The sequence below is a fragment of the Suricata suricatta genome, chromosome 12, assembly GCF_006229205.1.
Source record: "Suricata suricatta isolate VVHF042 chromosome 12, meerkat_22Aug2017_6uvM2_HiC, whole genome shotgun sequence".
NCBI lineage: Eukaryota > Metazoa > Chordata > Mammalia > Carnivora > Herpestidae > Suricata > Suricata suricatta.
Genome location: NC_043711.1, coordinates 89,873,759 through 89,897,228, shown reverse-complemented (window position 1 = coordinate 89,897,228; position 23,470 = coordinate 89,873,759). Strand labels below are relative to the sequence as shown.

The 23,470-nt window shown below is 44.0% G+C and overlaps 1 protein-coding gene across 1 annotated transcript in view; it reads left to right on the top strand.

Moving 5' to 3' along the window:
* Positions 1–5,208: 5,208 nt before the first annotated feature.
* The window catches only part of PTPRT (protein tyrosine phosphatase receptor type T), a 770,667-nt gene continuing 752,405 nt past the window's right edge, over positions 5,209–23,470 (top strand). Inside the window, exon 1 of the mRNA XM_029917352.1 lies at positions 5,209–5,311. Within this exon, the coding sequence (XP_029773212.1) occupies positions 5,287–5,311 (25 nt within the window). The 5' untranslated portion in view covers positions 5,209–5,286. The remainder of the gene's footprint in view (positions 5,312–23,470) is intronic.

Here is a 23,470-nt window from a genome sequence, read left to right as displayed (position 1 = left end):
AGCTAGAAGGGGGCTGCACCCAGCGGCAGCGTGGGTTGCTGTCAGGATGTATAATCCTGTGCGCGTAACCACTCTTTCTCAATCTGTTGGTTGAGAGGAAGAAAATTCAGGGAGGATGGCTTAAGGAAAATACTTAGTATGTTTTGCTCTCAGATAGCTTTTAACGCTGTGTCTGGTCAAGCTAGACTAGTGTGGGGAGCAGAGCTCTAGATTGAATCCTGTTGAGCCCCAATGAGTAGCTTTCCCCTGAGTGTATTTTGGAGAATGAGAAGTAGTCTCATGTAATTGGCCTTGTGATCCTGGTGTGGGTGTTTTTTCAGATAGAGTTCGTGGTGGGGTCTGGGGTTCCTGTTACGGCGGCCCTCTGGAGACCTTCTGGGGCGAGCTAAGCACCTGGAATGGCTGTAATTTTCCTGTGCAATTGGCTTTTATTGTAGGAACACAGAATGTCCAGTGTCTGTATAGATTTTCCTTTTTCTAGTGGCCATTGGAAGCTCCGACCCAAATACCGAACTCCCTCTCAGCAGGCAGGCGTGTCAGAAACTGCTTTTCTTTCTTCCCCATCCTCTGTTTTTTTGCCATCACGCCTCACGTGCGGTATCTGCTGCCTCCATGTTGATGAGCCACAGTGGTCTTGTGAGTGGTCGTGGTCGGGTTGGGAGAGGGTACATCAGGGCTTGGCTAAGGCAGCTTTCTTTGAATGGGGTCTTTGAGCTTCAGCACTTTTCCATGAAGGTGTGTTTTGCATTTTTGCCCGTTGAGTGTATGTTTGTGAAGCTGGCTTTCCCTATATTCTGCAAACTGAGCACAAAAATTCTTGTTGCTTCTGTGCCGGTGCACAGAACACATTAAAAAAAAAAAACTTTGTTAAACTTTGTTTCTAGAATAAGCAAGGGAATGCATTCTAATGGGAGAGAACCAACCACCTTGGCAGCTCTTTTTCTGATCCTCTCTCATAACCTTAGAAGTGAAAGGCTCAGTCCTTGGTTTTGGGGAATACCTTCTCTGTGTGGTCCATTAGAACGAGGATGGGTTGTGAGGTGTTAGGTCACCACAGAATTAATCTTGGCTCTAACACTCCCTTCTCTGAGCCGAGCAGGTCACTTAACCCCTCAATGCATTAATTTCCTTGTACTTAGAAAAAGGAGTAAAAATCTACCTCACCAAGTTGCAAGCATTAAGTGAAAGCAAATGAGCAAAAATAAGCAGTGAGTGTCTAGTGTGTCTCCTGGCATGGAGCGAATGCTCAAGGAAGCATGTGGCTTATATTCATCAGAGTGTGAAAGGTTGTGCTCTGGTCACAGTTAACCCCTAAGATGTCAGTAATGTAAGACAAGTTGGTATTTTGCTCTTGGAGAGTTAATACTGATCTCACTGGTCAGGTGACTGCGTGGCTGTCTTCCAGTGAGTGTCTCAGGGATCTAGACCTCTTTTTCCTGGGGATGCCACTGCTTTCACCTGTAGTTCTGGAGTCCCTTGCCGCAGGGGCAGGTGAGGAGGATTCCTTATAAGAGATCATTTTTTAAAATTAAAATTTAATTTAATTTAATTTTTTTCTTTTATAGTTTATTGTCAAGTTGGTTTCCATATGACACCCAGTCCTTACCATCACAGGTGCCCTTCTCCATGCCCTCTCCCCCTCCCCCATTAGCCCTGAGTTTGTTCTCAGTGTTCAAGAGTGTCTCATGGTTTGCCTCCCTCCCACTCTCCAACTATATTTCCCCCTTCCTCTCCACCATAGTCCTCTAAGTTTCTCCTGTTAGACCTATGAGTGCAAACATATGGTATCTGTCCTTCTCCGCCTGACTTATTTCACTTAGCATGACACTCTCGAGTTCCATCCACGTTGCTACGAATGGCCAGATTTCATTCTTTCTCATTGCCATGTAGGATTCCATTGTGTATATACACCACACCTTCTTGATCCATTCATCAGGTGATGGACATTTAGGCATAAGAGGTCATTTTTATGGGCCAACCACGCAAACGGTGGATATCCCTTTGTTACACATTTCTAGGGCTTACTACTTGGTTTCCCCAGATGCAGATGTGGCTTGCAGACACAGTGCTCTTGTGTGCACAAGAGAGGAGACCCAAACAGTTTGCCAGGCACATAGCATGGTCTTGGCCATTCTTTCCTTTGCTCATCCTGGAGGCTGATGTCTATGTAGGATGCAAAGTCAGATTTCCAGTGGACACTTGAGATGCTACAGGTGCCCCTTGCTTATCAATTCCAGCAGGTAAGGGTCTGTTGTCCATGCACTGACCTGATTCATTTTTCTCCCTCAGGCTGGGCTCCCAGCAGGTGATGGTGTGGTGATGTAGAGAAAGGAGGTTGGCCCACCTAAGAGCAATGGACTTGCTGCCATCACTTTTAAAATGTAAATGTAGGGGCTCCTGGGTGGCTCCATCAGTTCCAAGTCTGTCTCTGGGTTTGGGCTCAGGTCATGATCTCACCGTTCCATGTGTTTGAGCCCCAAGTTGGCTCTTCACTGGTGGTGTAGAACCTGCTTGAGATTCTCTCTCTCTCTCCTTTTCTTTGCCCCTCCTCAACTTGTGTGTTTGCTCATTCTCTTTCTCTCCCCCAGTGTAGTGCATTGTGTTCTCATGTCTGGAGCATTCACACTCTGTTCTAGTTTGAGAAGTTGATAGAGGAACTGATTAGGGGGCACCTGGGTGGTGCAGTTGGTGAAGCATCTAACTCTTGGTTTTGGTTCAGATGAATATCTCACTTTGTGGGATCTACCCTGGGTTGGGCTCTGTGCTGACAGCATGGGAAGTGCTTGAGATTCTTTCTCTCTCTCTCAAATAAACATTTTTAAAAACTTAACAAAAGAAGTGATTCGAGAGGCTCACTTGGAATTGGTCAGGGAATGTGGGGAAGGAGCTTTCTAGGTGGAAGGGCAAGTTACTGGAACAGAGCTTTGACTGTGTTAGTGTTTTTGGTTCATTCATTCAACAGATATTTAAGCCCCTACTATGTGTCATAGCTGTTCCCAGTCTTTCTGAAGACCACCATCTAGTGGAAGCTGGTTGATTGCCTCCCTCCTTGCTTATCAAAGGCCAGCTGAATTCTCCAGTGTATCTGGAGTGAAGCTCCCTTTCCTAACCTTTCATCTTCTGGCCTCCTATCCTGGCCTGTTGTCCCTCGTAGTCCGCACTAGTCATCAGCACGCACTGGTCATGGCCTTTCTTGGTTCCCTGAACCACAAGCAGCACGTGACTGCTATGTGTGTCCTGCTCTCTCTGCGGAGCTCACTGTAGTGGAGGTGCATCATGGAATATCAGGGAACTGTTTCCAGGATGTGTGGGAAGGCTTCCTGGACCCCAAGCTCAGAGTCTCTCGCCCACCCCACCTGCAGCTTTGTGGCACAACGCTGAAGTGAACGTGGGTGATTCATCCGCTGGTTTGCCGTCAGTCTGTCTTGGGGAAGAGTGATAGCAGGGCCCTCATGTAAACCACTGTACAGCCAAGGCCTCGGGCTCTGTTGGATCTGCATCACTGGCTCAGTTCAACCCTTGTTGGATTGAAGAATGAATGAATGGAACCAGATCTATTTCCTACCAAGGCATCAGCAAGTTTCCATGACTGGAAATTTCTTGCTGGCTGTCATCTTCTCTAGCTTTCTGCTTTCCATTGTTCCTTGAACCCCTCTCTCCCTCTCCCTTTCTCTGTAATCAAGGTATCCATGTAAGACATCCAAAATTTCTGTTGCTTTTTAGTGCAAAGTTATTTAATACTCTTGACTCAAGTCCAAAGGCCTCCTTTGCTCAGCTGAGACACTCCAAATTGGGGTGCTAAGGGTTAATGCTTCTGAATTATCATTTATCATTCACCCAAGAAAGGAAAGTGGAGGAAGCCTTGGTGTCATAGGTTTTTTTTTTTAAGTCATATTGTGATGGTTTTCCCTATCCTATCTATCAACAGGACTTCTACTCCACTGAGCAGAGAGCATCCTAGGCCTGGGGTGCAGAGAAGGGCTTTTTTTGTTGGCAGCTGGTGGGGATGATGGGGCGGTATTAGGGAAGGCTGCAAGCCTGGGCTGTGGCCAGCAAGGGATGGCTTCTGTACATGGGTCAGCACCATGTCTGCGTGTGTCATGGGGGAGCATGGTGTGCAAGGGAGGGAGATGGTGCTGTGATGAGACCTGAGCATCACGGACATTGGGGGCAGTGACGAAGCTACACTGGGTGTGAGAGTGGGTCTGGGAGGCTGCCGTACAAGGCCGTCCTGCGCCACCCCTGTGCCCTGCCGGCTCACCTGGTTGCCCTCCCTCTTGCTCTTGGTCCCACAGATGTGCTGGGTCCTCCAAAGCCTGAGTCCTCCTTTGGGATGTCATGCTTCTGTTTCTCCAGACCAGAATTTCCTCCTTGGAGCCCTAGTTCTGTAGCCCACATCTTTCTTCGTGTCCCCTAGAGGGGACCTACTGCTCGTGGTATATGCTCAGTGTATCCTTTCAGAATTGAATTGTTAGAACTTACTATAAAATGGTAGATGGCTTTAAATACTGTCAACATCTACTTTACTATCTTCCCGGTGCATGATTGTCTGATTCTCCACAAATTTGATTTTTATGCCATGAAACATGATTTTTCACAAGCTGCTTTTATAGGGAAGGAGAGAGATGTGGAGCATTTATTCTGTGCCAGTTACTTTTCATGTGTTACCCCCACTTAGTCCTCATGCTGTTTCAGTTCAGTAGCTCTTTCCCTCCATGCCACAGGTAGGGGAGCTCCGGGGGGCAGCTGGCTGGCGCTGGCCCGGTTTGCGAGGCGGAGCTGTAGTATGCAGCTAGTCTGGCCAGAGGACTCTGGAGCTGGTGCTCTCTCTGCTGCCCCCACTGTCTGTCCCTGTTGTAGCAAGCCGGGGCAGAGGCATGCCCTGGCATTCATGTTTCCTATTCAGAATGAGACGTTACTGTTTACTTTCTTGGGAAGGAAGATTGAAATCAATGTAACTAGCCTTATTAACTTTCCTAAGTAGGGAGGGGGCTGCAGATGACAGCACCTTTCTGAGAGAACCAAACCAAATACAAAAATCCAATTTGCTTGCCTTTATTTTATTTTTTTAATCTTCTCTCGAGTTTAACATTTGAAGCTGTAAATGAAGAGCTGATGAGACTGGGGCTAGGAGCCAAGCCCAGACACCACGAGGTATTTACCCACATCTTTTTTTTGTCTGCAGGTGGCTGTTCCTTTGACGAACACTACAGCAACTGTGGTTACAGCGTGGCCCTGGGGACCAGCGGGTTTACCTGGGAGCAGATTAACACGTGGGAGAAACCAATGCTGGACCCCGCGGTCCCCACAGGTACGTGAACCTGTGTTTGAGGCTGGGATGAGGAGTGCTAACTTTTAGGATGACCAACTGGGGGGACAAACACATGGATTGAGTGGAGAGGACAGTAGACAGTTTCGTTGGTAGTAAGTTCCTCATCTCCAGGGGATTCAAACCAAGGCTGAGTGAATTCTTACGGTATGTGGTAGGAATCATGTATCATCGAGATTCAGGAAGCTTTGGGATTTCTTTTAGCTTTAAGATTCTAAGCTTTAGCTTCAAGTAGGGCATCCCTGGGTTTTGTTTGGGAACCTAAGAGTGGCTGGATTTGGGGTGGAGAAGAAAGAAATTCTGAAGAACGAGGTCTTTCCTTTTCTTCCAGGACACATAGACACTGAACTTGTATATCTCTAGGGAAACGTCCACAGTCAGAATATTACTGAGTCCATGTCCTGACATCCTGAATGCCCAGCTTATCCTTAACCAGTAGGGCACAAGGGCTTATGTGCTTTCTTGTTAGATGGCTGCTTGAGGCAGGCCTATGAGGGTGGCATCTGATGTGTTTTAGAGGAGGTGCACCTGGAGGAGGGATACTCAGGGAGAACACGTACAGGGTGCGCTACGTCTGGGGGAGCTGAATCTTGAAAAGGCTTACCCGGGCATTCTACACCAGGAAGAGCTGCAACTCTGGGAACAAGAGAATCACCTGTTTGGATATGTGATCCCAGGTACAGCAGTAAAGACATGTGGGTCTTGGAGAGGGAACATCATATTCGACGGTTCCTCCCTGTCTCAGGGCTGTCTCTAACCCACATACTGTCTTGTTCTGTGGCCACACATCTCACACTCCTCCTCACTCGGGCCATTGAATACCAGGGATCTCAGACTGTATTAGTCAGGTTCTCCAGAGAAACAGAATCAATAGGATATATAGAGATACATTTAAGAGGAGATGTAGTTATTGGCTTACACCGTATGGAGCCCAAGAAGTCCCATCATCTGCCGTCTGCAGAACCAGGAAGACCAGTATGTAATTTGGTCCAGGTCTGAAGGCCCAAGAATACAGGGTTGATGGTAAAAACCCTGGTCTGAGTTTGAAATCCCAAGGACCAGGGACACTAATGTCTGAGGGCAGGAGAAGATGGATGCCTATCGCTCAGGTAGAGAGTCACTTTACCCTTCCTTTCCCATTTTGTTCTCTTCGGGCGCTCAAGGGAGTGGAGGATGCCGCCCACATTGGTTAGGGCTAGCTGCTCTATTTTCACTAATTCACATGCTTATCTATTCTGGAACTACCCTCATAGACACTCCTAGAGATGACATTTTAGCAGCTATTTGGGTATCTCGTAGCCCAGTCAGGTTGACACACCAAAGTAACCATTGCATCGTGAATGGCCTTCACTACTTCTGTGCCTTCTGTTGCCATCCAACATCTTGTATGTACTGTAGGCCACCCACTACCTGGCTGCCATGTCTTTTTGGCTTCCTCTGGGGAGAGGAATTTGATGGGATGCACTAATTCGGAGACAGACAAGATGCTTAGATCTGTCCAGATAAGGATGTGGCCTCTGTGGCCTCATGGACTTGGAGTTTGGCTCTAAAGCAGGAGGCTGCTGGATGGTTTTATATAGTTCCAATTAAAGGCATAAATGGTCATGTAAGTTTTTCATAAGTAGAGATACCTCCCCCTGGTATAATAAATCTATGCTATGGTACAAAATTGAACTTTGTAGATCTAGTAGGACCCTACTTTGCACGAGCAGTCTCCAGCAACTACACATGCCCATTAGTGAGGTGACTGTGGGGCAGCCTGTATGCATGTTGCCTCGTCATAGATTTTAGCATTGCTGACTTTATTCTCAAAAGTGTCTTGGTTTAGATGATAGGATCACTCATTCCTTTAGAATACAGAGTACTTTGCTGAAACATACCACATCTCTTCTGTTTCGCCTGACCATCTTTGATGGTGGCCAATACATCCAGATCTTCTAGTATATGTAAGTGTTTGTATCCAAAAATGTCTAGCCCTGTAGAATCTTGTAAACTCTCCAAACTCAACATCTCTAAAAACTGAACTCTTTAAAAAATTTTTTTTAAATAATTTTTTTTCTAAGCTTATTTATTTTTGAGGGACAAAGCATGAATGAGGGAGGAGCAGAGAGAGGGCTCCAGGCTCTGAGCTGTCAGCACAGAGCCCAATGTGGGGCTCGAACTCACGAACTGTGAGATCATGACCTGAGCCCAAGTCGGATGCTCAACTGACTGAGCCACCCAGGCACCCCAAAAACTGAACTCTTGATTCACTTTCCCCCTCTCCTCATGTACCACTCTCCATAGAACCTTTTCCTCCACCTTACTGTCCTGTACTTGCCCTCTGTAGCTCAGCTTAAACATCACTTCCTTAGGATAGCACTTCCTCTGTACTTCAGCCTTGGTCAGTTATCTCTGTAAATGTTTCCCATCTCATCCTGCACTTTTCCTCAACGATGCATGTCACCATGGATGTTATTTGTTGAGTGTATGTTACACCCGCAGATGAGGCGTCCCATGTGCATAGGGACCATGATAGTCTTGTTTGTAGCTTTTTCTCAGTGCTTAATACAGTGTATCATACGTAGTATGTACTAAATAACATTTTGGTGGATGGATGCATGGATGGATGGCCAAATAGTCTTCACCAGGGATATTTTATTTATTATTATTAAAATTTTTTGTTTGCTTTCTTCTTTTTTTAAACGTTTAATTATTTTCAGAGAGAGAGAGAGTGCAAGTCAGGGAGAGGCAGAAAGAGGGGGACACAATCCAAAGCAGGCTCCCAGCTGTCAGCAGAGTCTTATGTGGGGGCTCAAACCCACGAACCGCGAGATCATGATTTGAGCCGAAGTCAGATGCTGAACCAACTGAGCCACCCAGGCGCCCCTATGTTTCTTTTATTAGGTTGAAGTATAGTTGGCCTGCGATGTTATCCTAGTTTCCGGTGTGCTGCAGGTGATTCGGCTCATCTGTTACGCTGTGCTCGCTGCAGGTGCAGCTGCCATCTGTCTCCGTACACACCTTTTGACTCTGTTCTCTGAGCTGCCCCTTCTCATGACCTCTTCATTCCATAACTGGAAGCCTGTATCTCCCACTCTCCTTTATCATTTTGCCCATCCCTCTACTCCCCTTTCCGCTGGCAACCACTAATTTGCTCTCTATAATTATGGGTCTGATTCTGCTTTTTGTCTATTCATTTGTTTTTTAGATCCCAGATATAACTGAAATCATAGGATATTTGTCTTTCTCTGACTTATCTCAAGTGGTTTTTAAATAAAGAAATGAATGATCAACATCTTCAAATCCCTTTGGGCCTGCTATGAACTGACCACACATTTAAAATCTTTCCTGTCATCCTTCCATTTTACAGATCAGGAAACCAAGTTTCCAAGAAACTGTGTGGCATGGCTCCTTTGCCAACCATACCAATCTCTCTTCCCAAAGGAATAACTCTCCTAATCTTAATTTTCTCAGCCCCTCATTATGGCAGAGTGTCATTTCATAAATATTGGATTGTGCTAATACAGTCTTCAGAGCTTTTCTAAATAGAGGCATTTGATACTGATCACCGAAATTATTCTGTCACAATGCGCCTGTGGGTTTCAGCGGCTCTGTGTGCTTCATAGGCACAGAGGCATGAAAGTGAATTTGGATTAGGCAAAAGTGTTTGTTCTTCTCCTGGGCCAAAACTGAAATCTTACTTTTCCTTCTGTAAGAGCAGCACTTCCCATCCTTGGGAAGTCTAGTTTGAGGCTGTTTATTCAGATGTTCCACACGCTGTGACTGATCGCCTTTTGTCTGACAAGCTCTATGCTGGACTTTGGGTAAATGACACTGTGTCCTTCTGGCACTTAGTCCTTCTGCTGGCTTCTCCTGGTACATGGGAAGAAATCTGAACTCCTTGCGATAGCCTGCAAGGTTCTGCATGTTCTTGTGTTTTCTCCAAGCCCCTTTTCTTCTCAGAATGCTCCAGACAATTGGCTCCTTTCAGTGCCTCAGAGACTGATTCTTTCCTGGCTGCAGACATTTGCACATGCTGTTCCCGCTCACTGGAGTGGTTGTCTCCATTCCTCAGGTGGCCCGCGTCCTCAGGTGTCCTCTCAGATGACTCCTCCAGGAGAGTGCCCTTATCGGTCTAAAGATTCCCTGTTTGTTTTCCCCAAGGCACCTGTTCTTGACTTTCAGAGTTCTTATCGTAGATGTGTTTCCAGGCCAACTCATGCCAATCCTGTGCCATAGCTCGGTGACTTCAGGCCCTTAATCCCTCTGCCTCTGTTTCCTCATCTTTAGCGTGGGAACCACTGTGAGAGTTAAATGGAATGATGGCTGAGTGAGTGTGAAGTGTTTGCACATAGTAGGACTTAATCAGTGCCGGTTACTTTGTGTTCTTTCTATTTTTTATTAATGTTTAATTATTTTTTGAGAGAGAGAAAGCAAGCAGAGGGCGGAGAGAGAGAGAGAGAGAGAGAGAGAGAGAGAGAGAGTCAGTCAGTCAGTCAGTCAGAGAGAGTCAGAGAGTCAGAATCCCAAGCAGGCTTCATATTGACAGTGCAGAGCCCAAGGTGGAGTTCAAACTCACAAGCGGTAAAATCATGATCTGAGCCGAAGTCAGATGCTTAACCGACTGGGCCACCCCGGTGCTCACCTCTTTTTTGGTTCTTAATCTCTGGAGCTCTAATTCTAAGTTCTTCTTAGAACCTTGTCCCCTCCTTCAAGCTTTCCTGACCCAGATGCTTCTTTACCCAGGTGTTTGACTCAGTAGGTGGTCTGCATGGATCCCGGAGAGACCCAGAGAAGCTTTTCCACACCCAGGGTACTTGCTGCCCTGCAGGCTTGCACACCTCTTCTATCCCAGCTCCATATTCAGTGCTCCCCATGATCACTGTCACAGGCTTGTCCTCATCCTTTCCCATGGGAAAAGCCTTTGGACTGGTATTCCAGGCTTCAGACCTCTGACCTCATCTTTGTTGGGGCTGTCACAGAGGAATGGGGGATACTACACCCACAGACCCTCTCTCCAAGCCCTGATCTTGTCCAGAGAACTTTCTGTAGTTTCCTCTGGTTTCTAGCCCTTTCCCAGCCTTGGCCTGAGTATCTTTGGGGGCTGAAGGGAGATGCAAGTCTCTGTCTTTTTAAAAGGACTGAAGCCAGAGACAGTGGGGCTTGGGAGGTGTCCTTTAATTCCTTTTTAAAAAATATTTTAACATTTATTCACTTCTGAGAGACAGGAACAGAGTGTGATTGGGGAAGGAGCAGAGAGAGAGGGAGGTAGAGAATCTGAGGCAGGCTCCAGCCTCTGAGCTGTCAGCACAGAGTCTGACACGGGGCTCGAACCCAGGAGCCAGGAGATCATGATGTGAGCTGAAGTTGGAGGCTTAACTGGCTGAGCCACCAGCTGCCTCTCCCTTCTTTCTGATGCTTGTAGGCTATTATTATAAGCTTTGGAACAAAGTAAGGTTGACCTGTAAGCTGGAAAATTCAGGTGTATAAGAAATGCTGCATATGCATGAACTTAAATCTGACCCCAGCCTTCAGGGAGTTAGACATAATTTTTGTCATTTTGGGGGTCCCCCCTTCTGCAGGGATCTACGGATGTCGTAAAGACTTAAACAGGCCAGGCTATTGTGGTTTCCTCTTAGAAGCCCACTGTCAGATTTCTGTGGTCCCTTTGGGTCTAGTAATACTGCTGCTTCTTCTGGGCTTGGATCCCTTGTTTGGAGTCCAGCTGGCCCCGGTGCATCACCCAGCATCCCTTCTGGGGCTAGCCGCTGAGCTGTATGGGATCTCTCTCCTCACTTGGTAACCCCCAAAGGCACACCCTTCTTGGCATAGCCCTTATTGAAGTCATAATCTCTTGAGTAAGTTTAAGCTTTAAAACAATTACAAGAAGGAAGAAACCCTTGACTTCTAGCAGCTTCTTTTCTGCATTCTGCACAAATTTCTAGAGCAGAGACAAAGATCCTAGTTAGTTACCTGATTGGAAGGGGCAGATGTTAGGAAAAATCCAGAGAAAACACAAATAAGCATTCACACACGGCCGGAATTGTTCAACCAGTCTGCTTGCCAAGGAAGCAGACAGAATCTCGACATTGTGGTGCTAGTTTTCCTTTCTGCCACTGTCACAGCAGGCCCTCACACAGCAGGATTGGTGGAGGATCAGAGACACACAGGGAGGTGGCCATGGGAACACAGGCAGAGATTGGAGCACTGCATCTGTTAGGCCCCAGAGTGCCAAGGATTACGGGCAGACCCCAGAAGCCTCCTTCCCCAGAGCCTTCGGAGAGAAGACATCCCTGTCAGTGCCTTGATTTCAGACTTGCAGACCCCGTATCTCTGCAAGGACAAGTTTGTTGTCTTCAGCCGCTCAGTTTGTGGTAATTTGTTAGGCCACCCTGGGGCACTATGACTGGGTCAGTCACATACCTGTATCCTGACCCCATCACCTTTTCTACATTAGAACTAACAGCAGGGTGCTGTAAGTAAAGGAAACTTTGCTTTCTTTTAAGAGAAATGATACTTTCTGTGTTCACTCTAACCAAGAATTGGATTGAGCATTTTCCTGTGCATTTCTATTTTTTAAGTGTTTATTCATTTTTGAGAGAAAGAGAAAGTGTATGTGTGCACATGAGCAGGGGAGGGGCAAAGAGAGAGGGAGAGAGTCCCAAGTAGGTTCCTTGGTGTCAGCACAGAGTCCCATGTGGGGGTCCACTCACCAATCATGAGATCGTGACCTGAGCTGAAACCAAGAGTCAGGTGCTTAATGGACTGATCCCACCCCAGGGCTCCACTATACATTTCATCTAATGTGTGACCATCCCATGAGTTCAGAGATCTTTTCTTTTTTTGAGTAAAGCAAGCCCCAGAGAGATAGTGATTTGTCCAACTTGATGCAAGTTAAATGTGAAAGAGGAGCCAGCCTTTAAATTCAGGGTAGAGAAATCTATGTTGTATATATGGTACTGTCATCAACTAAATGATTATTTAAAGTCATGATTTATGATTGCAAACATAATGCATATTTATTATAAAGAGTGTGCGTGGGGGAGGTAGCTTTAAGGAACAAAATTAAAGTCCTGTGCACACAGACTTACATAAATATATATTTTCTATTTAATGCTATTTTTCAGCATTTTCCCATATCCTTAAATATTCCTCAAAAGCACACTTTCTAAAAGCTTCATAGTTGTCCATTACAATGACTGTTCAATGATTTATTTAACCACCCTCTGCTGTTGCATATTTAAGTTGTTTCCAATTACTCCTGAATCACATTGTAGTAAACGTTCTTGTCCATCTATCTCTGTGCTCCTTTCCAAGAGAAGTTCTCACGTGTGCTTTTTCATATATATACATATGTACATATATATGTGTGTGTATATATATCTGTATTCCCTTGTGTACCAAATGCAGAGTTGTTGTATATTATTTTTGAGATCTGGACAAGAATGTCCACATGTCAAACACGGAATTCTGGATATTTCCCCACAAGCTGATGTAGGAAAAATGCTTTGTGGATTCTGCAGCCCTAAACACAAGTCAGGAACTGACTGGCGAGGGCCCCCTGCGTGTACATGTTACAGCTCTTAGCGTACTGGTTGGAGGCCTTCTGAGGATGAGCAAGAATTCTGTTCAAAATCATAATCAACTAGAGAGCAGTCCAAGCACTGACTAGTCCAGGTGGACGTCAGCTATAAAAAGCAGATTGGGCTCTTCAGTGCTGGTCTGACAAATAGCAAGCCTCTTGGCAGTCTGTTATTGAACCTAGCTTCTGTGCTCCTTGTAGGCAGGGGCAGTGAATGTTTGCCAAATGAACTAGTCTTATTCGTAATCGAACTTTCTCATGACACGACCCCAGCACTTATCTCCAGCCTGTACCTCCATTTATGCCGTCTTGGCTTCCTTTCCTCCTTCTATTCACTCATGTGACAGAGGCCCTTGTGCTTGGGTTTAGGGAGTCCAGACTCTACTTTTGCCTCCTGAATTTGAGAATCTTCCACTGTGTGGAATCTTGGTAGAACATGCAACTTGTGGGGAGGTGAAGATGCTAGAAATTTACTTTTCCTGGCAGCCTGGGTGTGGTGGACATCTGGCCTGGCATATAGCTCATTGGAGGGAGGGTGGGCCCAATGATAGGGTAGTGTCTGGGCCGCAGGAGGTGCTCCTAAATGAGATTGTTGAACTGCCTCCTCCTTGGCTTCCCAGAACTGCCTAAATCTGTTTATTTTTCAAGGCCAGTCTCTAGCTTCATGTTCGTGATGAGCCTCCCAGTATTCTTGCAGAACATTTCTAAGTTAGAAAAAGATTGTCATAGTTGATTTCTCTTGTTTCTAACCCCAAACCTTGCAGGTCTCACAATCTTGCCTTTGGCTAGAAGGCATCTCCTATCTCCCTTCCTCTATCTATCAAAACCCTGAACAGATTTAGCCTCCTCTTTCAGGAGGACCTCCCTGACTCTCCCTGCACAGGATTGCTTCTTCTCTGTGCGCCTGTGGCTGACTTGATTGTGTCTTTTCTTGCTACTTACAGGTATGGGCTGCTGCTCGTGGCTCACTTCCCTCTGCCCTGCATTGGGCTTGGAACAGGGAAGGCGAGCCATATGTAGACTAAATTATCAATACTAATGTCAGGGAGTTTTTGGGAGAACCCTGGAAGGCTGCTACTTTGGCATTTTTAGGGTGCCCAGTGCATCTGCAGCTTTCCTGCCTGGCCTGCCTCCTCTCAGCCTGGTGAGGCTGCAGTCAGGATGAACCACTGGTACCTGGGCCTGGCTTGTCAGGGCCCTCTGCTCTAGAATTGATCCTTGGGACAAATAAAGGAGCCTTGTGGATTAGCCCTCGCTTCATTATGGGGCCTAGCACATGTGTGTGGATCTGCTTGTGACCTGTATCAGAGCTTTCTTGTTTGAAAATTTTATGTATCCAAAAACCTACCAACTGTTTCTTTAATGTAGTGCTTACATTAAAATGATTGGGAAGTATGGACCTTTAACCATCCTTAATCACTCCTGATATTATTATTGATTGGCTTAAAGCTATAAGCTCTTAAGTTCCCATTCAGCCAGTGTTGAATCAATACGGGTTTTCTTCCCTCTTTAATGATAAGATATTATATATTCATTTTTAAAGAAATGCTGAGTGTGTACATATAAGTTAACTCTCTCAAGGACTGTCTCAGTTCCCTCTGATAATCATGTTTAGTAGATTGATGGGTGTTGAGAAAGAGGGAGGGGGAGGAGGAGGAGAAGAGGAAGAAGGGGTGGGAGGGAAGAGAGAATAGACGGATGTGGTGGTCGTAGGGAAGCAGTGTTAACGTAGAGCTTACTGTGTGGCAGGTGCCATTGTACACACCTGAGATGTATGAACTTCATCTGCTCACAGTCCTCTGATACGGATATTATGATCTGCGTTTTACAGACGAGGGAGCTGGTGGCACGTAAAGTTCTGGGACTCGCCCAGGGTCATGGTCAGTGTGTGGTGGAGTCAGGGCTTGCCTGCAGGAAGCCTGCGTCACAGTTCATACTCACAACCGTCCCCCTTCCAGGCCTCCTAAGAAGGCAGGTGATGAGTCGGGTCATGGTTCCCAACAGCGCCGTTGCCTCCTTTCCCATCACCCCTTCGGATAGAGTGTTCTCCTTCCAGGCCTGCACGCTCTCTCACTAGGTGGATGCTCCGTGCTTTATTTAACACCCAAGAAATGGCACTGGGAGAAGAAAAGATAAAAGCCCAGATGCCTCCATGTGCCCAAATAAAAGGCAGGATCTTTGTCTCCAAACAGCTCTTGAAAAAGTTATTACAGGGCATTTTATATTATGGGGTGGTCTCTTGTGTCCTTTGAACCACAAAATGAATTAGGGAAACTACATTAGCCTGCGGTGACCCCAATCAGTGCTGGTTTGGGATGTTTACAGTGATAACAGAATTGATGGGGGGGGTGGGAAGGCAAGAAAATTGAAGACAGGTTTACTATTATCCCGGAGGATATGACCAGATAACGAAAAGTGATAAGGATGTCTTTTTTTTTTTAATAGTTTAATGTCAAATTGGTTTCCATATAACACCCAGTGCTTCTCCCCACAAGTGCCCCCCACCGTGACCATCACCCCCTCCCTCCCTCCCCCTCCCCCTTCAGTCCATGGTTCGTTTTCAGTATTCAGTAGTCTTCCATGATTTGTGTCCCTCACTCTCCCCAGCTCTCTTTCCCCCTTCCTCTCCCCATGGTCACCTGCCAGGTCTCTCCTGTTAGACCTATGAATGCAAACATGTGGTATCTATCCTTCTCTGCCTGACTTATTTCGCTTAGCATGACACCCTCGAGGTCCATCCACTTTCCTACAAATGGCCATATTTCATTCTTCCTCATTGCCATATAGTACTCCATTGTATTAGAAAAAGCAACAGAAGAACTTTTTGGTGACCAAAATATACATATTAGATAAATGGGAAAACAGGCCTGTTCTAACATCCACATGGATGCTTGCCTGGATGTTTGTTTTCTGTGGTAACAAACCCAAGTTCAGAAGTCAACAAACATAAAGGCGATCTACTGAATGGGAGAAGATATTTGTAAATGACATTATCTGATAAGGGGGTAATAGCCAAAATATATAAAGAACTTACACATCTCAACACCAAAAAGCCAAGTAATTCAATTAAACAGTGGGCAGAGGATTTCAATAGACTTTTTTTTTCAAAGAAGACAAACAGATGGCCAATAGATTCATGAAAAAATGCTCAAAATCACTAATCATCTGGGAAATGCAAATTCAAGCCAGTGAGATATCACTTTACATCTATCAGAATGGCTGAAATAAAACACAAGAAATAGTGTGTTGACAAGGATGTGGAAAAAACAGAAACTTTGGGCACTGTTGGTGGGAATTCAAATTGGCATAGCCACTGTGGAAAACAGTGTGGAGGTTCCTCAGGAAGTTAAAAATAGAATTATCATGTGATCCAGTAATTCCACTATTGGGTATTTACCCAAAGAAAACAAAAATGCCAGTTCAAAAAGATACATGTACTTCTTTATTGTAGTGTTATTTACAATAGCCACGATATAGAAACTAAAGGGTCCATCAGCATATGGATAGAAAAATGTATACACATACACAGAATGGAATATTGTTCAGTGATAAAGAATGAAATGTTGCCATTTGCAACAACATGGATGGAACTCAAGGGTATTATGCTACGTGAGTAAGAAAAAGAAAACTACCATAGGACTTCACACAAAAAACAAAAGACAGAAAAACAGATGCTTAAATACACAAACTAACTGGCTGTTGCCAGCAGGGAGTGGATGGGGTGATGAAGTAGAGGGGATTAAGAATACACTTATAATGAACACTGAGAAATGTATAGAATTGCTGAATCCTTATACTGTACACCTGAAACTAATATAACATGGTATGTTAATTATACCTTAATAAGAAATTTTAAAATATTTTATTCCTTTATAAAAATATATTAATAAACTATATTTTCTAGACCATTAAAAAGCAGTGCATCCAGATGCTATAGTTGGATGTAAAGGTGATGTAGACAGGTGTCATCGAACTGAAGAAATGCTTGCTCTGATGACAGACCCAGAAGACAATGGCACAGATACCAAGTGGCTGTAATATGTAGGAATGGACAATAAACCACTATATTGTAAATTAACATGTGCACCACTTACTGGACAGTGTTCTAGGGGCTTTAAATGATTTTAAATCATTTAATACTAATATTAACTGAGTACTGTTAACTACTATTTTACACATGAGGAAACCGAGCCCTAGAATGTTAAGTAACTTATCCCAAAATTAGTAGCAAATGGAGGAGCTGAGATTTGAACCCAGGTAGTCTGGCTCTAAGAGTCTGTGCTCTGGACCGTTATCTATTTTAACATAATATGTTATACATGATTTCAAATATGTATGTCATTAAATCATATCTTAGGCATCATAGACAGACATTTGACTAATTCATGTACATGCTGAATGTTTTGCTTATTAACTAGCCTCAAAACTTTGTGTGTGGTCTTCTCCCTGGGAAATACTATATTTCTAGGCACCAAGGGTTGACCAGCCTATCGGTTTATTTAATTGACCAAGCTGTCTGTGGCCATTCTGAATGCAAACATAATAAGCTTGTGAGTTGTTCTGAATATTTGTCAGAAGGGAACATTGAATAGAAGCAGTCATGCACCAAGAGACCTCTAACTGGATGGCAGAGATGACTTGTATCTTAACTCCTCAGTCTCCTGCTTCTACTTCAGTTTCTCCAGGGACAGCCTGAGAGGAAGATACCGCCAAGAATCTTCACAATTCTAGTGATGCCAGCCCGGTGTAGAGGGTGAGGTTTCCATGGGTCATTCCTCTGACTTGGCTGCTGGTCTAGGGGCTTGGGCACTTCAAAGTGAACACCTTGTTTTTGAATGTATGGATTATTGTCTTTTACTTGATGAGGAAACAGGTTTTTTATGCTTTGAATACTATAGCAATTTGAAGTGTAATTACATATTATGAGAGATTTGATAAGAAAATTATAGTTTAGTACAAATACAGTTTATTAAATTTAATGAAAATTAAGATGGTTTTTGTGTGATTCCATAGAATAGAGGGTTCAGTTACCTGGAAAATCTCAAGAATCCACTGTATTCCCATTTGGAAATGTCCTGTGTGTACCCAATGTAGAGGCCACTAGTCACATAATAGCCATAAGGCTATTGAGCACTTAAAATATGCCTAGTTCCGTACATTTAAAATTCACAAGAGATTTTGAAGACTTACTATGAATGAAAAAAATGTATGGCATCCATTAATAATTTTTATATCAGTTGCCTTTTGAAATGATTATCTTATAGAGCTACTGGATTAGATAAAACAAATAATTAAAATTAATTTAAGCACCCCCCCTTTTTTTTTTCACTTTATAAATGTGGCTCCTAGAAAATTTAAAATTAACCTGTGTGGCTCACATTATATTTGTATTATCCAGCACTTTCCTAGATTATAAGATTTTTTATTTTTTAATTTTATTAATTTTGATTTCAGGAGTAGAATTTAGTGATTTCTCGCTTACATATAATACCTAGTGCTTATCCCAACAAGTTCCCTCCTTAATGCTCATCACTGTTAGCCCATCCCCCCGCCCAGTTCCCTGCTAGCAACTTTCAGTTCTCTGTATTTAGGAGTCTGTTATGGTTTGCCTCCCTCTCTGTTTTTAATCTTAGTTTTCCTTCCTTTCCCCTATATTCATTTGTTTTGTTAAATTCCACATATGAGTGAAAAATATGTTTATCTTTCTTTGACTTATTTCACTCAACACAATACACTCTAGTTCCATCCATGGTGCTGCAAAGGCAAGATTTCGTTCTTTTTTAAAAAATGTTCGTTGTGAGGGAGGGAGGAAGCAGGGGAAGGGCAGAGAGAGAGGAAGAGAGAGAATCCCAAGCAGGCTTCTTGCTGTCAGTGTGGAGCCTGATGAGGGGCTCATACCCATCAGATGATGACCTGAGATGAAATCAAGAGTCGGATGCTCAAGCAACTAAGCCACCCATGCTGCCCCGAGATTTCATTCTTTTTCATCACTGAGTAATAGTCCACAGTGTATGTATATATACCAAGTTGTCTTTATCCATTGGTCAGTTGATGGGAATTTTTTTGTCAGTTGTACCACTAGGAATGTCTGTCTTTCACAGTAACTAGCATATATTGAGCACTTATAGCATGCTAGGCATTTGAAATGTTTTTTTTTCCTATATGGTTCACAGTAGCCCTATGTAGTGTAGGTACCATTGTGTTCTCTATTTTGCAGATGGGGAAAATTGAGGCACAAAGAGATTAAGTAACTTGCCTATAGTTGCAGAGAGTGTAAGTGGTAGAGAGAGCATTTGAACCACAGCAGCTCAGTTCAGTGGCTTAACTGATGTCCCCCAGGCTTCCCATCTTTTGCTACACTGACCGGGGACTTTTGTTCCTGGCTTGCTGTGCTTATTTGACCCTTTGAAGCACAGTTTCCCTAGTGAGGGGTAGGCTGCAGCATCCCTCGGGCCCCTCCAAGTGCTGCTGTTCCCTATGGTTTCTTTGTACTGCTTTGGGGGCTGTGGGAACACGGGGTCTGTGGTAGGCACTGTCTTTTCCATTAGACCATTCAGTTACTCTGGCCCTTGTTACCTGGTGGACAGGGAGATGGTCCTATGTGCCTGTCTCAGCTCTGCCACTAATCTGGGCTGGTCAGCTACTTTTCTCTGTGCTTCCCTGCATCCTTTTCTGTGAAGTAAGTCTGAAAGTAAGGAATCCAGGATTTTAGTCCTAACTCTGCCATTAACATGCTCTGGTACCTCATGCCAAGCACCATCTCTTTCTGGGTCTTACTTACCTCTGTGTAAAATCAGGAGTTGAATTCTTTGGACTCCAGTCGTCTTTGATTTGTAATTTATGACTCAAGAGGAAAAGGATACATTTTTAAATGAAGGAATTAAGTGCCATGTTTATTAATTAAGTAAAATATCTGTGAAAAATCCTTTGGTCTTATCCCTCATTTGTCTGTCTGTCTGTCATGGCACCTGCAAGAATCACTGGATAGAGGAATTTGTCTTCATGAGTGTGTGCAAATGAGCACAGGGAGATAAACCTCCCTGTCCAGCTTCCTGTGTTCTCAGAGCTGCAGGGATCTGTCCCATCCTGTAAGATCACGTGTACATTTGCAGATTTTTCCCCACAATTGCTGATCAGTGAGACATTAGGTCACTTGGAGACATTTCCCCTTTTTCTAAGAAAGACTTCCTGTCCTCCGCCTACCTGCCTTAGTCCATACAGTTTTGCCACTGTGCTCTGTGCCAACGCAATGCCACTTCCGTTTTGGAAGGTGACAGTTGTTTTAGCAAACTGGTTTTTAAACTTCCCTAGAATCTGCCATTGCCTTTTAAAAATGCTTCTTAGGAGGGTATTACCCTAAGTGAAATTAGAGAAGGTCACATATCCTATGACTTCACTGATATGTGGAATTTAAGATATAAAACAGACATTATGTTATTTTCATAAATATTGTATAATTTATATAGTTAAACATGTATATTATAATATATACTTATTTAATACAAGCAAAAATAATATAAAAACAGGAAAAGGGACAAAACATAAGAGACTCTTAAATACAGAGAACAAACAGCATTGCTGGGGGATTGTGGGTGGCAGTTGGCTAAATGGGCAGGGGGCATTGAGGAAGACACTTGTTGGGATGAGCACTGGGTGTTATACGTTGGGGATGAATCACCACTGGATTCTGCCCCTAAAATATTGTTGCACTATATGCTAACTAACTTGGATATAAAATTTTTAAAAATGCTTCCTGAGGCATCTGGGTGGCTCATTTGGTTGAGTTGCCCAACTCTTGGTTTTGGCTCACATCATGATCTCATGGTTTGTGGGATCAATCCCTGCATCAGGCTCTGCACTGTTAGTGCGTGGGATTCTTACTCTCCCTCTCTCTCTCTGCCCCCCTCCCACTTGTGCTCTCTTTAAAAATAAATAAACATTAGAAAAAATGCTTCCTTTTCTGGTGCCTGGCTGGCTCAGTTAGTAGAACCTTTAACTCTTGAGCTCAGGGTTGTGAGTTCCAGTCCCATGCTGAGTGTGGAGCCCACTTAAAACATATATATATATATTTCCTTTCCCAGGTATGTTCATCATCAAGACAGCCAGGTGGTACTTTGTCAGAATTCTCAAAACATTACTTGTCATTAGTGAAGTAATTATAACAGCTACAAATAAGCAAAAGTCTCCAGTGTTCTTTAAGAGTTCTGAGAGTTTCTAAATTAAAATGAGATTTCTGGCTTACAAAACCTTTTTAACTAGAGCTGCTAAAACATAAAAGCACAATGAGTCTATCAGTTGGGGTTTAAGAAAGAACACAAAAACCACTCTATGTATTTCAGTCAGGAAGGTATTTAATGTAGGGTTTTAGAGGCCTAAACCTTTGGAAACCCTCACATGTATGGTTAAATGACTACCAACAAGAGTGACCTCATACACATTAGGATGCCAGTAATAACAACAATGATAATAAACAGAAAACAACAGACATTGTGGAGGATTCCAAGAAATTAGAACTCTTGGGAATTGTTGGGAGGGATGTGAAATGATTTAACTCCGAAGGAAAGCAGTATGAAGTTTCCTCAAACAAGTAAAAATAGAAATACTGTATGATCCAGCAATTCTACCAAAAGCAGGATCTCTGGAGATATATTTGTACATCCATGTTTTTGCAGCATTTTTCAAAATAGTGCAGAAATGGAAACAAATGTCCATCAAGAGATGAATAGAAGAAAGAAAATTTGTTCTGTACATACAGTGGAGTATTACTGAGCCTTAAGGAAATCCTGTCATAGGCTACAATATGAATGAACCTGGAGGACACTATGCTAAGTGAATAAGCCAGTCACAAAAGAGAAGTACTTTATGATTTTATTTATAGGAGGTATCTAAAATAGTCAAATTCCTCGAAACAGCAAGTAGAACTGTGGTTGCCAGGGGGAAGAGCAAATGGGGAGTTGTGGTTCAATGGATGTAGTTTCAGTTTTGCATGACAAAGAAGTTCTGGAGGTCTGCTGCACAACAGTGTGGATGTACTTAACACTACTGAACTGAACACTTAAAAATGGTTCAGATAGTAAATTTCATGTACATGTTTTTATTCCAATTAGAAGGAAGGTGAGTTTCTAGGCTGCAGCCCCACTGATGTGTGAAAGAGCTTAGCGGGGTGGCTGTGATGCCGAGTACCCAGGCATGGTTTCCTTAGTGAGTGAGTGCGCTCTTCTTAAGTGGAAGAAGTGAGTGCGAGTGTGAACTTGGAAATCAGGCTGATGGGAGTTGGAGTGCTAGGTCTGCCGATAACTAGCAGTTTGACCTGGGGATGACTTGGTAATCACTGGGAATCCCTAGGAGAGCAAGAAGAGCAGAGGGCAAAGAGCAGAGCCGGAAGTCCCCATACTTTGGGGGCATGGCCAGAGGATTGGGTCTGAGGAGGTGCTGGAGGTGCACATTCAGAGAGATGGGTGAGGAGCAAGTGTGCATTTCATCAGGAGCCCCTGTCCTGTGCCTACCTTCCCCATAGAGGCTGGGAGCCCTGGGACACCCCTTCTTGGTGCTGTGGCTTCCCTTCCTATAGCCCTTAACTCTCCTTGCTTTACTTTTCTGTCTTCTGCATCACCCCCATGTTCTTTGCCTTGGGGACTACACTATCCAGATCTCAGAATTCCTTTGTCCCAGGTCATATGTCAGTAGGAGCAGCTATATGTGATCATGCATTTAATACCCGTCTCCCTCAATCGTAGGTAGGAACAGGAATCAGCCTGCCCATTCATAGCTAGCTATGTGTTCTCAGTCTTTAGAGCTGTCCTTGGCACCCAGTATGTCCTCAAATAATGTTAACTGAATTAGGAGACCATTGAAATGTTAAGCTACTTGGAAAAGAAAAAAAAAATCAGAGACTGCTGAATTACAGGCTTGTGGTCCAGAGCCCTGTGCCCAGGGGCCTCAGGAAGCCTGGGTTCTGGGCCTGCCGTGTTGCTGGTCCACTGTGTGGCATGGAGCATACTGCTTAGCCTCTCTGGGCCCCAGTGGCCTTGCCCACATAATGACAGGACCTGATTAAGTAACACTTCCACAGTTCTTTCTAGCATCACACTAGTTCCATGTGTCATTTCTGCAGATTTTGTTCCATTACTGAAGACAGGGACCTCATGACACAGAAGCAGGGACAGTCTGGAGTCCATGTGGGAATAAGGCCAGGTGTTAGAGGCCAGAGTAGATGGAGTGTGCCCGGAGACCATCCTGAGTGTAGTTTTAACCTTCAAAAAATAAGTCTCCTTGGTGTTTTTTTTTTTTCTCTCTGAGTAGTGGCAACAATGAGAGAAACTGCATTTAGCACCTATGCTGAATGTAATTGTTATCTGATTTTGATCGTTTTAAGCAAATAGCTTTATAATCCTGATTTTAAAACTCTAGTAACTTTTTTGATTTTGCAATATGGAAAATAATAATAGAAAGTTATTTGCTTGGATGGAAAGACTGTTTTCCTGTATTTAACAAGAAACTTCCATAACCTGTGTCCTTGACTCTCTGTAGAGTTGACTTTTGGAAAGTCAACTCTGCCAGGAGTGTACACGGACAGA